The sequence below is a fragment of the Sminthopsis crassicaudata genome, chromosome 1 (genome assembly GCF_048593235.1).
Source record: "Sminthopsis crassicaudata isolate SCR6 chromosome 1, ASM4859323v1, whole genome shotgun sequence".
Classification (NCBI taxonomy): domain Eukaryota; kingdom Metazoa; phylum Chordata; class Mammalia; order Dasyuromorphia; family Dasyuridae; genus Sminthopsis; species Sminthopsis crassicaudata.
In genome coordinates this window covers 752,576,045-752,588,977 of record NC_133617.1, presented here as the reverse complement: position 1 = coordinate 752,588,977, position 12,933 = coordinate 752,576,045, and the positions used below count along the sequence as shown (strand labels likewise).

At 45.8% G+C, this 12,933-nt stretch overlaps 1 protein-coding gene across 1 annotated transcript in view; it reads right to left on the bottom strand.

Annotated features, from left to right (window-relative positions):
* Positions 1-12,933, bottom strand: part of HECW1 (HECT, C2 and WW domain containing E3 ubiquitin protein ligase 1) — a 234,034-nt gene that overhangs the window by 128,816 nt on the left and 92,285 nt on the right. Inside the window, 1 exon segment of the mRNA XM_074284517.1 lies at positions 7,225-7,282. Within this exon segment, the coding sequence (XP_074140618.1) occupies positions 7,225-7,251 (27 nt within the window). The 5' untranslated portion in view covers positions 7,252-7,282.

Here is a 12,933-nt window from a genome sequence, read left to right as displayed (position 1 = left end):
AGATCTAGATCTAGGAGGGGTTCTTTCCTCTACTACTGTAGGTCAGTGCTTCTCTGCAGTGTCTAATTGTTGAGAAATGCCTTTAGCAGAGAGGTGAGATGCCTTCCCTGGGCTCATGGGACTGACTGGCTGGGCTGGGTCAGAGATGCCACTTGAGCTGAAACTCTGGACTTCAAGATCACCTCTCTTCATCATGTTCCTTATTTTATTTATGCCTAAAGTTGTAAAATTATAGCAAACTTTTATAAGTATTTCTTAGCAATGGCATTCTAGAATATCACAAGATTGGACTGTGATATCGTCAAAGTTTTTCCCCTCGTCTTTTCTTGGATTTTTTTCCTTCATTTGTATTATCTTTTTCTGCTTTTGTTTTCTATCTTCTTTCTTTCTACCTCTTCTCTTTCTTCCTTTTTCTTCCTTCCTTTTTCCTTCCTTCCTTTTTCCTTCCTTCCTTTCTTTCTTTCTTTCTTTCTTTCTTTCTTTCTTTCTTTCTTTCTTTCTTTCTTTCTTTCTTTCTTTCTTTCTTTCTTTCTTTCTTTCTTTCTTTCTTTCTTTCTTTCTTTCTTTCTTTCTTTCTTTCTTTCTTTCTTTCTTTCTTTCTTTCTTCCTTCCTTCCTTCCTTCCTTCCTTCCTTCCTTCCTTCCTTCCTTCCTTCCTTCCTTCCTTCCTTCCTTCCTTCCTTCCTTCCTTCCTTCCTTCCTTCCTTCCTTCCTTCCTTCCTTCCTTCCTTCCTTCCTTCCTTCCTTCCTTCCTTCCTTCCTCCCTTTCTTCCTTCCTCCCTTCCTTCCTATCTATATAACTGTCTTTTCATAATTTAACTGAAATCCAATTAGGATCTTTTATAAGCACTCTCCCTTGGGTATATACTTATGGAAAACAGTTGCCTAAAGGACCAGACATAATTTCTCATTTCTCATACCATGGAATACAGTATCTTATTCTCTGAGATGTTGTCTGTTTTTTATTGTGCAGAATCATGAAGAAGGAGATGCTTCTGAAGGTGGGTGTGAGAAATTTTAGAAACAAGCATATGACCTCCATGGCAATGACCTCAGTTCATTCCTCTCTCCATTGCCCTCAGGTAGGCCACACACAGTCTAAAACTGTCCTTCAAAATACATTCTCATCCTCAAAAATAAGATGGCGTTTAATGAAGATAGAGGTACCCTGTAGGATCTTGCACACTAGACCAAACTTTGCTGAAAAATTTATGCAACTTCTAGGGTCTCCCATCAAAAGGCTTGGGTTCCTGCCTGAGAGTGGGAACAGGGCTGATCATCCTTGGTAATTACACAGAACAGGGTTATGGCTTTGGTAGTTGGGTGCTGGGACATTTTGAGAAAATCTGCATAACAGCAATGAAGCATATTTGCATTGAACAGCTTGGGGGGTGGGACACCACAGTGGATAGGGCCCTAGCCTACAGTCAAAAAGTTGCTGCTATTATTGTCAGTCATTTCAATTGTGTCTGATTCTTTGTGACCATATTTAGAATTGTGGGGGGGCAAAGTGTTGGAGTGGTTTGCCATTTCCTTCTTCAGTTCATTTTACAGATGACAAAACTAAGAAAAACAAGATTCAGTGATTGATCAGTCACACAGTTATTAAGTGTCTAAGGCCAGATTTGAACTCCTGACTCCAAGCACAATGTTCTATCTACTGCATTACCTAGTTGCCTCTTGGAGTCAGAAAGGTGAGCTCATATCTGACTTTAGATGCTAGTTATTGACCCTGCTCAAGTTATTTAACCTCGATGTGCCTCAGTTTCCTCATTTGCAAAATGGTGATCATCATTGCACCTACCTCCCAGGATTGTTGTGAGGATCAGATGAAATATTTTCATTTGATCATTTGATCATTGCACTTTAGCAATGCTTGCTATTGTTTTTGTTGCTGTTACAGATTTAAAGGTAATTTGGCTGAAGGCAACTGCAGCCCTAGATCAGCAGCTCCCAATGGTTTTCATTTCATGAATTCCTTTCAACAATAATAAAAACATATTGTGAACTCCCAGAGTGCTCACAATAATCTTCACAATTATTACCACTTTAGTGTCCTTTGTGGCTTAGACCAACATCATGAATATCCTAGGGGATAGAGAATCTCTAAATAAGAAGCACCAGCCTAGATCATACAAGCAGATCTACCACCATCCAGGCCTATGGGGGCCTGACAAAGGGGGCAGCACAGCAGGTCCAAGGCAGGAAAATGGGACTACTCAATGCTAAGGACCCATCCTTTCATAATCCCTACAAATTAGCAAGTAGTTCATAATTTGTGTGTGTGTAAAAGAGAGCACTGATGGCTCCCCTGTCTATGGAGAGTAAATGAGTACTGGGGCTCCCAGAAAAATCACACTGACTCTAGCTGGCTCTCCGGGGTTAATTCAGGCTTCCGACCATCCAAAGGGCAGAATATCAGAAGCCAGAAGGGCACCAGGAGAAAAGCTAATTTCGTAGATGTTGCATTGACAGGAGCCAAGAGCCAGGTCCATGTTTCTTAGATCCTCACCTAGCGTACCTTAACCGGGCTGACTTTGGGAAATCAGGGCTAATTTCAGCACCTCTGACAGCTGCCACGTGGATTACTATAAAAGTTCGCTTCATTTGAAAACCTTTTGCATGGTGGGGGGGACAGTGGGGCAGAGAAAACGGAGCTTTCTCTAGGAAAATTAAATTGGGAATGTTATAGCTTTCCCTCTCTGTCTTGCCTAATCTGCAGAAGGTCAGATTCATATTGTTATTTTAGGATAATAATCTTAGTAACAAATCCTCCATAAAAGGAACGTGATGGGCCCCCGGCACTCCTCTGCAGAGCACCTTCTTAGTGACACACATGGAAATGCCGCTTCAGTGTGGGCCTGCTCACTAATTCATTGGTTTTCTTAACTGATAAGAAGAAATGCCATTATCTGGAAAGCACAACTGAATGAATATTAGTCATGCACCCATACATGCTGATGGGCAACGCTTTTGTCAGAATGGTGGCGACCGACGTACAGTATGTGATTTTTTTTGCTGGGCCATCAGGATGATGTAAATACGAGTGAGAGGAAAGAAGAAAGCCGGGGGAAGTTCTGGCCAAAAAGTCTTGGACTGCAGATCTAATCTTATATTGTCAAATAAGAAGGGTGTGTGTGTGTGTGTGTGTGTGTGTGTGTGTGTGTGTGTGTGAGAGAGAGAGAGAGAGAGAGAGAGAGAGAGAGAGAGAGAGAGAGAGAGAGAGAGAGAGAGAGGAGAGAAACAGAGAGGCAGAGACAGATACAGAGAGACAGAGACAGCATGTGTAGAATGGACAAACATACATGTAATTAATAACACCACCACCTTTTTGCCTACAATAAAATCACATACTGTACTTAACATGCTGTTACATACAACGGTGTGAGTATCATTTTGTGTCTGTCCATCGGAAGAAGCTTGTTCGGGCCAATGCTTATATTAACTTGGTCCCTCCAGATGTAGCTTCAGCATCAGAAATGTCTCCCCTTCCTCTCTGAGAGGAAGTCTGAGGATGACCAGCGAGCACCCCACACGATACTTCTCTTTTTTCTGAAACAGTGGAGCCAAGTGTTCAGGGAGACCTGGCCAGTCACCTGATAAAAGCCTTCACTTTGAAAACAATTGGAGGTTTTTAAAAAATCAAAAATGGGGCAGTTTCTTTAACAGGGCAAAGCCGGGAATTATCCACTGCTAAGTGCTCAGTGCCATCACTGGGTGGGCGGCAGTCTGCAGACTCTAGTGTTGAGAAGCAGTCAACTTTACAAGGCCCTCAAAACCCTGATGTTGAGAAGCAGTCAGCCCCTTTGGGACCATGACACCCTAGCACTGTCAACACCAGCAGGACCATTAGTGGTATGAAGAATCAAAATGGAGATTGTTCTTGGGATTCAGAAAAGGGACAGGCTATAAGCACTAAAAAATCTAGTCAATTCTCAGTAGGAACATATAAAGTCAAGTACAAGGAAATGGGCTTAATTTTCTTTTTGAATATTTCATTCTTTCATATTCTGGGCCACTTTAGAGCACACCCAACTTTTTGATTCAATATCATACAGGAATAATGCTCTAAAAGTGACCAGGACATTCACCTTCATGAAAATGAGAATGTTCAAATATGTTGCTGCCCATGATTTCAATCTTTACATTTAACTGCCTTGGTGAAGGAGGGGATGAGAGTCTTGCCATCCTCATGGATCACAAACGCAAGTCTTCAAGAACCCTTTTCATTTAGACTGATGGGAAATTCCTTCTGCCATTTTGTGGGCCAATAGTCATTAAAATACAGGGATCATCATTGCTCCATCATTTCCAATGAGGAATGCCATTCATGATATGAACTTTTCCCCATTAAGGCAATGGGGTGATATTCTGGGACCATGAGGAGTCTAAATCAAAGAGGGATTGCTGCACTTAGTGAAGTCATTGACATTCCCCCATTTGCCAATGGTGCCGAGACTACTGCATCAACCCCTAGAACATGCTTAGTCTTCCAGAATGGCAAACATCAGAGTCCACTCTAATCATCCATATTGGAAAAAACAAGTGGAAGAGTAGATGTCATCCAGACTGTGATATACTAGTGTAAAAACAACTCATAGAGCACCCCCATCAGTACTCAAAGATTCAAATGGGGGGAAATATCTACGAAGATTAAGAGCATAAAATGGATCTAATCAAGTACTTGAGAACTGATCTTGGGTATATAAAGGAAGGGGCCTGGCAGTGTTGTCTCTTAGCTAGTTAAATGTAAATTGGGTCCATTGGGCATTTTGGAGAATCCTTCATATTTAGGATTGAAGCAATAAAGATGGAAGCTGGAAATGATTAAGATAATGTTCTGGTTGAAAAGGATATTGGGGAATGTTGACAAAAATATCAGACTTAAAATCTAGAGATCTGTGTTCAAGTCCAGCTTTGTGGACATGGTTCGGCTGCTTAAGAATTCCTCTGAGTCTTTGTTTCTCGATGTATAAAACATCAATATTAAGCATCATGCCACCCAACTATCCTTTAAAAAAGTGTTCTGGACACCCCAAAGTCCTCGAAAAAATGTGACAGTATTTGGAAATTTCAATTTATTTCTAAAAAAAAAGTTGCAACTTTTCCCTAGAGTTTAAATTATCTGACTGCCTTTTATATAGGTATATATGTATATATATATATATATATATATATATATATATATATATATATATATATATATATATATATATATATATATATACATACATACATATATACATATATATATGTATATATATATATACATATATATATGTATATATGTATATATATACACCACCCTGGACTTTGGCAATAGACAAGGGTATCGTATGGCTTGGTGTGACTTTCTCAGAATCTTGATGGGAGGGGTCCTTATTTAATCAAAAAGGAATCCACGTTAGCACAGTGCTAGTGCCCGGATAATCTGGAAGGCAATCTCTAAGGGATAGCCGTGGGCTTCTCTGAGCACAGCTCACATCATGTACTTCTTACTCCTCTGCATCTGCCACTGGTATCACCATCCACTCTGCCCCACATTCAGAGACTTGGCATGGTCTGACACTACTTAATTGGTTAGCGAAGCCTAACCATTCTGCCTCCACAACATCCTATTCTTGTTTCTATTCTCTCAGCTAACAGTCATTACTATTTATTAAGCACCTATTGTGTGCCCGACAACCCTTCGTGTGGGCTCTTGTCACATGTCTGAAATCTTGTAATGTAGTGTTGGATTGAAAGAATCATCATGGCACCGTAAATGAAGGTTTGATTGCTTCCTTCACATAATATAGACAGTTGACATTTACTTGACTGGAATGTGAAATAACATGAAAATGCATCAAACCAACAGAGCAGTTACAAATCCATTTGGAAATCCTCAATGGTGTCAAACACATGGAAATCGTGGATTTGCTTTTTCCTTTCTGCTCTGCCACGTTGCCCCGTTTAGCTCACTCTAATAATACCTGGTACTTAAAATGTCTGATAATTGGGTAGCACCCCACTTTTTCATCCTCAGAAAGTCCAGCTGGTCTCCTTGGATGATAGTGAGTAATGGAAGGAGCCTTAGAAGCCTCTGAGTCCATGATGAGGGTCCAAAGCCCACCGGGGACCTAACAGGAAGTGATGGAGGCAGGACGGGAAGCCAGGGTTTTCTGACTCCGAGGCCAGGAGCTCTGCCCCCCGTGCCATGTTTATATATTTTCTGCTTCATCTGGACTCTACTGCTTTTGGTCTCCACAAAATTCTCTGTACTTTCCCACCTCTGGCCCTTTGCTACCTTATTCTTTTGCTTAAGAAGGTTCCTTCTCTTTTTTCACGTGTTGAATTCTTAACCCTTCTTTAGAGTCCAGCACCAATATCACCTCCTCCAGGGAGCCTTTCTCAAGCCCCCCTAGCTCCTCACTCTCTTTCCTCCCGTGTATACTCAGCATTTTGATGTCCACCTGCGGATGCTCTTATCCTGAGTTAGTGGGAATCTGCCGCTGAGCGACCCCGCCAGGACCTAACCTAATCCTATCAGGTCTGAGCCCTGGCACCGTTAGTCGATGTCTGTCATGATCCTTGAGTCCGTGTCAGTGGGCACGGTGTCTGGTTGGGCGGCTTTGAGAAAAAGCCTTCGGGATGCTCGAGCCCAGGAGAGTGGAGGGGCCCCCTGAACCTCGGTCCTGGGTCAGGATGGGGAGGCCCACCTCAGTAAACAAGAGCCCTATTGGAGCTTCGGTGGCGACCATCGTCACGAAGCCTGGAGCAGTAGCTCTCCTTGGCCAGCTGTGGCTCCTGGCCTGTCTCCCCTCAGCCTCAGGACCTGTCCCCTGCCCTTGTTCTGTAGCCCTGGGCCGTCTCCTTGGAGGGAAAACTCCAGGGAATCCTGCCCGGAATGGAGCTGTCCCAGGGCGGGGCCTGCGTCCCTCGGCCTTTGAGTCCCCAGCGCCTGGCACAGAATAACTCGGGCTTAACAAACACGCGTTGAACTGGACAGAAGTGAGTTGGGAGAGCGGCCGGGCCCTCCTGCATGGCGTGGGGAGGGGGGTCAGCATGCAGCCAGATCACAGATGGGGGAGGGGTGACCGGATGGATACCCAATGTGGGGAGCCGCCCTCGGCCCCGGGGCCCATGTGCTGGGGCCCATGGCACATTCCATTATGGATGGTAGTGAGTCGTCGGCTTATAATGGAATGACATGGATGGTTTCTTAGAATCAGAAAAGCACACTGACCTTAACACTGCACAGATGCAGCAGCATAATGACCCACCAAGTGTAAGCGCATCAATTCCTGGGGAAAAGGCCAATGAGGTTAACTCAGCATGGATCCCAAACAAGTAACATCAGTGACATCACACAGAGAGAGAATGGAACGCTAGAACTCCCGGGGCCCTGGGCCCCTCCCTCCCCCTCCCCCAGCCCCTCCAGACACACAAATGCACAGAAACTCTGGGCTCTGGGGAGTTTCCCGCCGAGCGAGCCCCGACAGTCCTTAGTGAAGGGACCATGTTAGCAACTAGACTTAGGGATGTTTACGCTGGACTCTGTCCACCAGGGCGTGCGGGTTAAACGTGTAGAGCTGAAGGGAAGGGAACTTTTTTATCTCTTCAATGAGAATTGTATCGGGGAGGAGGCAGACCCGACCGGTGGCTAAAAGAAACTTGTGTCAAATGGAGGGGTCCTCCGACAACCGCTCCTCCTCCCCAGAGTCCAGCCCAGCCAGGAGCTGAGACTTCTGGGAATGTCCCACCCACTCACCCCACCGACCAATCCAAGGGTCCCAAGGGCAAGGGCAGCCCCCGGGGAGTCTTTCTCCCGCATGACCACCTCATCCCTGTGTCCGTGGGCCATCACTGAGTGACCAGCAGTTGTCATGGCAGCGGGAAGGGAGGATGCTGGAGTCAGGCCCAGTTGTTGTGGTCATTATGTTCTTTCACAAAAATGCAATCCCGAGAGAATCACAATTTAGAGATCTGTGTTTCCCAAGCATTTGTTTGTGTCGACACCTCCCGCGGGCTCTGCTCACATCCGCAAATTTTTGCTTGCCCAGATTCCCTTTATGAGATGATAAAGAAAAGCAACTCAACTGGTTTTTCACAAGCGCAGAGAGCCCAAGTTCACATGTCTAAGATTTGGGGAAGAAAAGCGGCTGTGAGAACATCTCCTGAGCATCTCCATCTGGGCAGCACCGCCACTTCCTACCATCTTGCATCCTCATCCTTCCTCAAAGTTGCCTTGAAACCATTCAATGTGTTTTCGTTCCAAAAGAAAGATTCCACTCGAGGGTTCCCCAAGCCCAGAGAAATTTGAAGCTTTGCTGATGAGAATTTGTTTAAAAAACAAGTCGTTAGCTTGCATTCGGAGGGCTTAGATTAGCTAGAAACGTGGAAATGTGCTCCCAGTGGCTTTGAATCTCAAAGCAAGGGATGAAAGGAAGCCTTCCAAGCATCTGCGGGGAGATTGGGAGGTGGGAGGAGGGGAGGAGAGAGGTCTCGCTTGGGAGAAACACATTAGTTGGATGTGGATGCGGCTAATTGTATACACATAGAGATTAGGTGAAAATGCAGAAGCAAAAAAAGGCGTCATTTTAGCGAGAAATCGTCCATTTCTGGAGAGTCTGCATAGACTTTACATTTTTAGCAGCCAGAACCATGTTGGAAATTGAGTTTAGGGAGAAGAGTAGAAAGAGAAGAGGGAAAAAGTAGCCTGACCCAAACCCAGTGTAATGGAGAGAGACTCCAGCTGTCTCTAATGCTTTGTAGGCACCTGGGGGGCCCGGGGACCAGGCCCCAATATTGGCAGTGCCTTTAAAAACTTGGTTCTGCCCCAGGGAAGGCTGGGAGCTCAGAAAAGGCTCTCGGTCTCTCAGCTCTCCCTTACTCCTGTCCCCCTGATTACCTCCAAACACCCCAGGAAAGCACTAAATGACAATCCCCCCATGGCCTCCCCAAACAGTCATTCCACCTAAGACAGCTCTGGTCTTGAGCTAGAATCCGCCTCCAAGCCACTTCCCCATAGCTCCCAACTTTTCCCTCTAGAACCAGGTCAGCTAATGCCTCCTGTCCATCACAGCACACACTGAGCACGAAGAAGGGGACTGGAGCTGGAGCCTGCGTTCACATCCAGCCCCAGATACTTCCTAGCAAGTCACAACTTTCTGCCTCGGTTTCCTCAACTGCAAAATGAGAATCACAACAGCTCCCACCTCCCATGGTCATTTGAGGATCAAATGAAATAAACTTTATAAAGTTCCTGGCAAACAGCAGGTACTTAATAACTATCAGTTCTTTCCTCCTTCCCCACGCAGCTTCAGGGGGAGCTCCTTCCAACCTTGACTGCTTTGGCAAGATGTCTCTCAAGACAACTTCCCTGCAGCGTTGGCTGTGGTCTGGTCATCCTCCTGAGCCTTTCCAGCTTCAGGCTAACCAGCCTATGGAGGAAGAGGGACCAGCCAATACAAGCCATCATGGGGCACCCCGTGCCTGCTCCATTTGGTTCTGGGAGAAAGGCCCAATCTTTCAAAGGCTGGACGCCCTAACTGCGAGTTACCCCAGAAGGCTGGGTTGGCACAGGGGCACAGCCAAGGAGACGAGGGGCACTCCAAGGCAAATGACTTGTGGAGCTGGGAGGAACCCAGGCTTTGCTTTAACGGAGTGTATTTGTTAGAAACTTTGAGCCATGTGTCGCGGGGTAATTTATGTGAATTAGTCAGTTAGTAGAAGACTCCACCTTTTTGGCAGTGGAGGGAGGTGTGTGTGTGTGTGTGTGTGTGTGTGTGTGTGTGTGTGTGTGTGTGTGTGTGTTGTGTGTCTGTGTGCACGTGCACACACATGGGTCAGCACCCCACATCACACACTGAATACAAGCTGAATCCAGGTTGTGGAATGATTTTAAGTGATATTGGCCAAAAGTAATCAGGAAATTGAGATGGGTTGAACACAGACCCACGGAAAGAGCGACGGGGCGGCTGAGAAAGCTCCTGAAGGCTGGTGAAGTCCTGCCCTGGCCCATGGGCCCTGACTTGTCATCAGGGAAAACACGAGCGCCTCCGAGGGAGCCGAGCCTGCTCTCTCCCAGGAGAAGCCATGGAGCAAAGGCCACGTGATCCATGCTGGGGACGTCACCTGAGGCCGCCTTGGGCACAGATGGCTCTGTCCGAGCTTGCCATTCCCCTCATGTGTTCCACCCCAAGTGCCACTTTCGGATATAAAGAGGTGACACCTCGGAAACAAGTGCGCAAGACTCGGAAGCAGCCGTCTTTTCTCCCCCAGACAGGAAGCTTCTTTGCCACTCTAGCACGAGCAGCTCTCTGTGGGCCGTGGCCACGGCAGTGGGCCTTGGTCGGGCCGCTCTGGCCATGGCTGACCTCATCGGTGCTCGTGGCTTGCTTGACCATCACCTGGAACAATCGGCCCGTTACTGACAGCTGGAGCCCACACACTCTGAAGGTGAGCCCAGCTCGGTGATGAGAAGCAGTTAGAAGGTCAGCAAACATTTGTTGTGCACCTACTATGTTCCTGGCACTGTGCTGAGTGCTACAAGAATAAAGGAAGAGAAAAGATAGTCCCCGCCCTTGAGAAGTTCAATTTAATGGGGAAGACAATGTGTAAGCAATTATGTACAGATGAGCTATATGTGGGATAAATAGACAATAATCAACAGAGGAAAAGGCACTAGAACTAAGGGAGATCGGGAAGGCTTCCTGGAGAAAGTGGGATTTTAGAGGCACAAAGGAGGAAGGAGAGAGAGCCTCTCAGGAGGGATGAGAACCCCCTCCCCAAGGAAGAAGCAGAGAGAGCCCCTTAGGAGGAAGGAGAGGCCCTCAAGAGGAATGAGAACCCCCTCCCCGAGGAGGAAGGAAAGCCTCCTGGGAGCCAGTGACAGAGAAACTATCTACTCTCGAGATGGGAGCATACTGTTCAAGGAGCAGCTGGAGGCCGTGGCAAACAAAATAATTATATTTTCTTCCGGAGGGGCTAGGGACCCCCTGGAGTTAACTGCCCAGAAGGTGACTTAGATCTGAAAGACCACTTTCGCAGCGGAGGGGAGAAGAGCTCGGAACAGGGAGATATGTGCTAGGGCGATCCCCCTCCCCAGAAACTACTGCCCTAGTCCAGGTGTGAGGAGGTGAGGGTCTGCACCCAGGTAGAGGCAGGTCAGAGGAGAGAAGGGAGCACATATCAAAGATGGGCACAATGACTCCAAATAAAGCATCTACTTTTTGGCAGACAGACCGCTTGGAAGCTAACCATGGTTGGGGAAATTGGAAGTTTAACTTTTCTTGAACATACAGGCCTGAAAGTTGTATATTTTGGCTCTACAGAGGGATTATTCGGTCTTCTTAGCTGGGCTATCTGCTCTTCCCAAGGGCCCATCAGTGAACTCTGGTTGCTAAGGTTGCCGCATCCACCCGACGGAAGCAACAGAAGCTCTCCCTGGGAAGGGCTAAGGCTCCCTCCCAGGGTCAGACCTGTCCCCTTTCCCCTCTGTCCCCTTCACTTTCTGCATTCTGTTACCCCTCCACTCCCACTGTCACTAGTGTTAAAATCGAACCTACGCTGGCTCCTGGGGCTGCCCTAGAACTCCTCTCACATCCCATGACTTCACACACCCAGACTCTCTTCTCCACCGGGACTCAGCCCTTGGATTTCCTCCTTGTGTTTGAGCAGAGTTCCTGGAGGACAGAGACAGTCAGGGCTGGGATCCTCTTAGTAACTAAGTCAAGGCTGCCTTAAATACTCAAGTCAGCCAAGCTCCTCTCCCCCAGGCCCAAGGCTGAGTGCTCCGGACACATCAACAAAGAAAGGGAAAGACTCCTTTCTCTCAAAGGGAAAAGACCCCTCATAAAAGAGAGCCGAAAAGCAGAATGGAAGGATTAACTCCCCTAAAGGGAGGCCAGAGGGAGAAGGCTACTGGAATATGGCGACCAAGACTGGAGAATTTCTTACTACCTGTGGAATCCTGGGCAAGAAACTTAACCCCTCCTAGACTCAAGTTCCCCATCTGTAAAATAGGGATGAACACAGTGCCTCCCTCCAGGGTTGTTTTGAGGAGATGATGAAATAACATAAGCAAAGTGCTTTGCAAACTTTAAAACACTTGATAGATGTGAGTTCTTATTAGTACAAGATGTATTGAACACATTTTATTTATTCATTCAATAGCAGCATCGATGTGCTAACCTTCCCATTCAATTTTCATTAACCTTCTCACTGATCTTCCATTTAATTTCCTTTCAATCAGGGTGAAGTTCACTCAGGTTAATTTTTATAGAATTTACCACTTAGATCTACTTCGTCTGGGATGAAATTCAACATTCTTCAACGGGAAGAGAGGTCACATAGCATCATATTTTGTCAATTATAGAGGGCAAAGTCTCGATGAAATCTGCATGTAACATTATTTTATGTGGGAAATGAATACTTAAGCAGAAGAATTGATACTCTTAAATTTTATAGATAAATCAAAGAGAAAGGGAGAGAAAATGAATGAATGAAAGAAGGAGGAAGAAAAAGGGAGAGAAGAAGAATGAATGAATGAGAAAGGAAGGAAGAAAAAGAAGAGGGAGGAAGGGAGGGAAGGAAGAGCAAAATAGAAAAGGATAATGAGACACAAAACAAGCATGAAACAGGCTCCACCATATAAATACACTCATGTGTGTATGTGAAATTATATATAGTCACACATTCGTAGAAATGGCTTCTTTTTTATAAAAGAAAAAAAATTTTTTTCTCCCTGAAAATTTCCTCACAAAGAGAAATGAATTCTTATTGATCACGGGGGCCAGATTCTTTATTCTCCTGTCACTACCTTTGTAACTAGTGACTGAGTAATTGCATTTAGTCTAATTGCGCCTTCCCAGGATCCTTGTTCCATCCCCCCAGAGTTCATCCCACTTTCTCCTCATTCCCTTGCAGCCTGTTTCCTTTGCCTGGATGAATG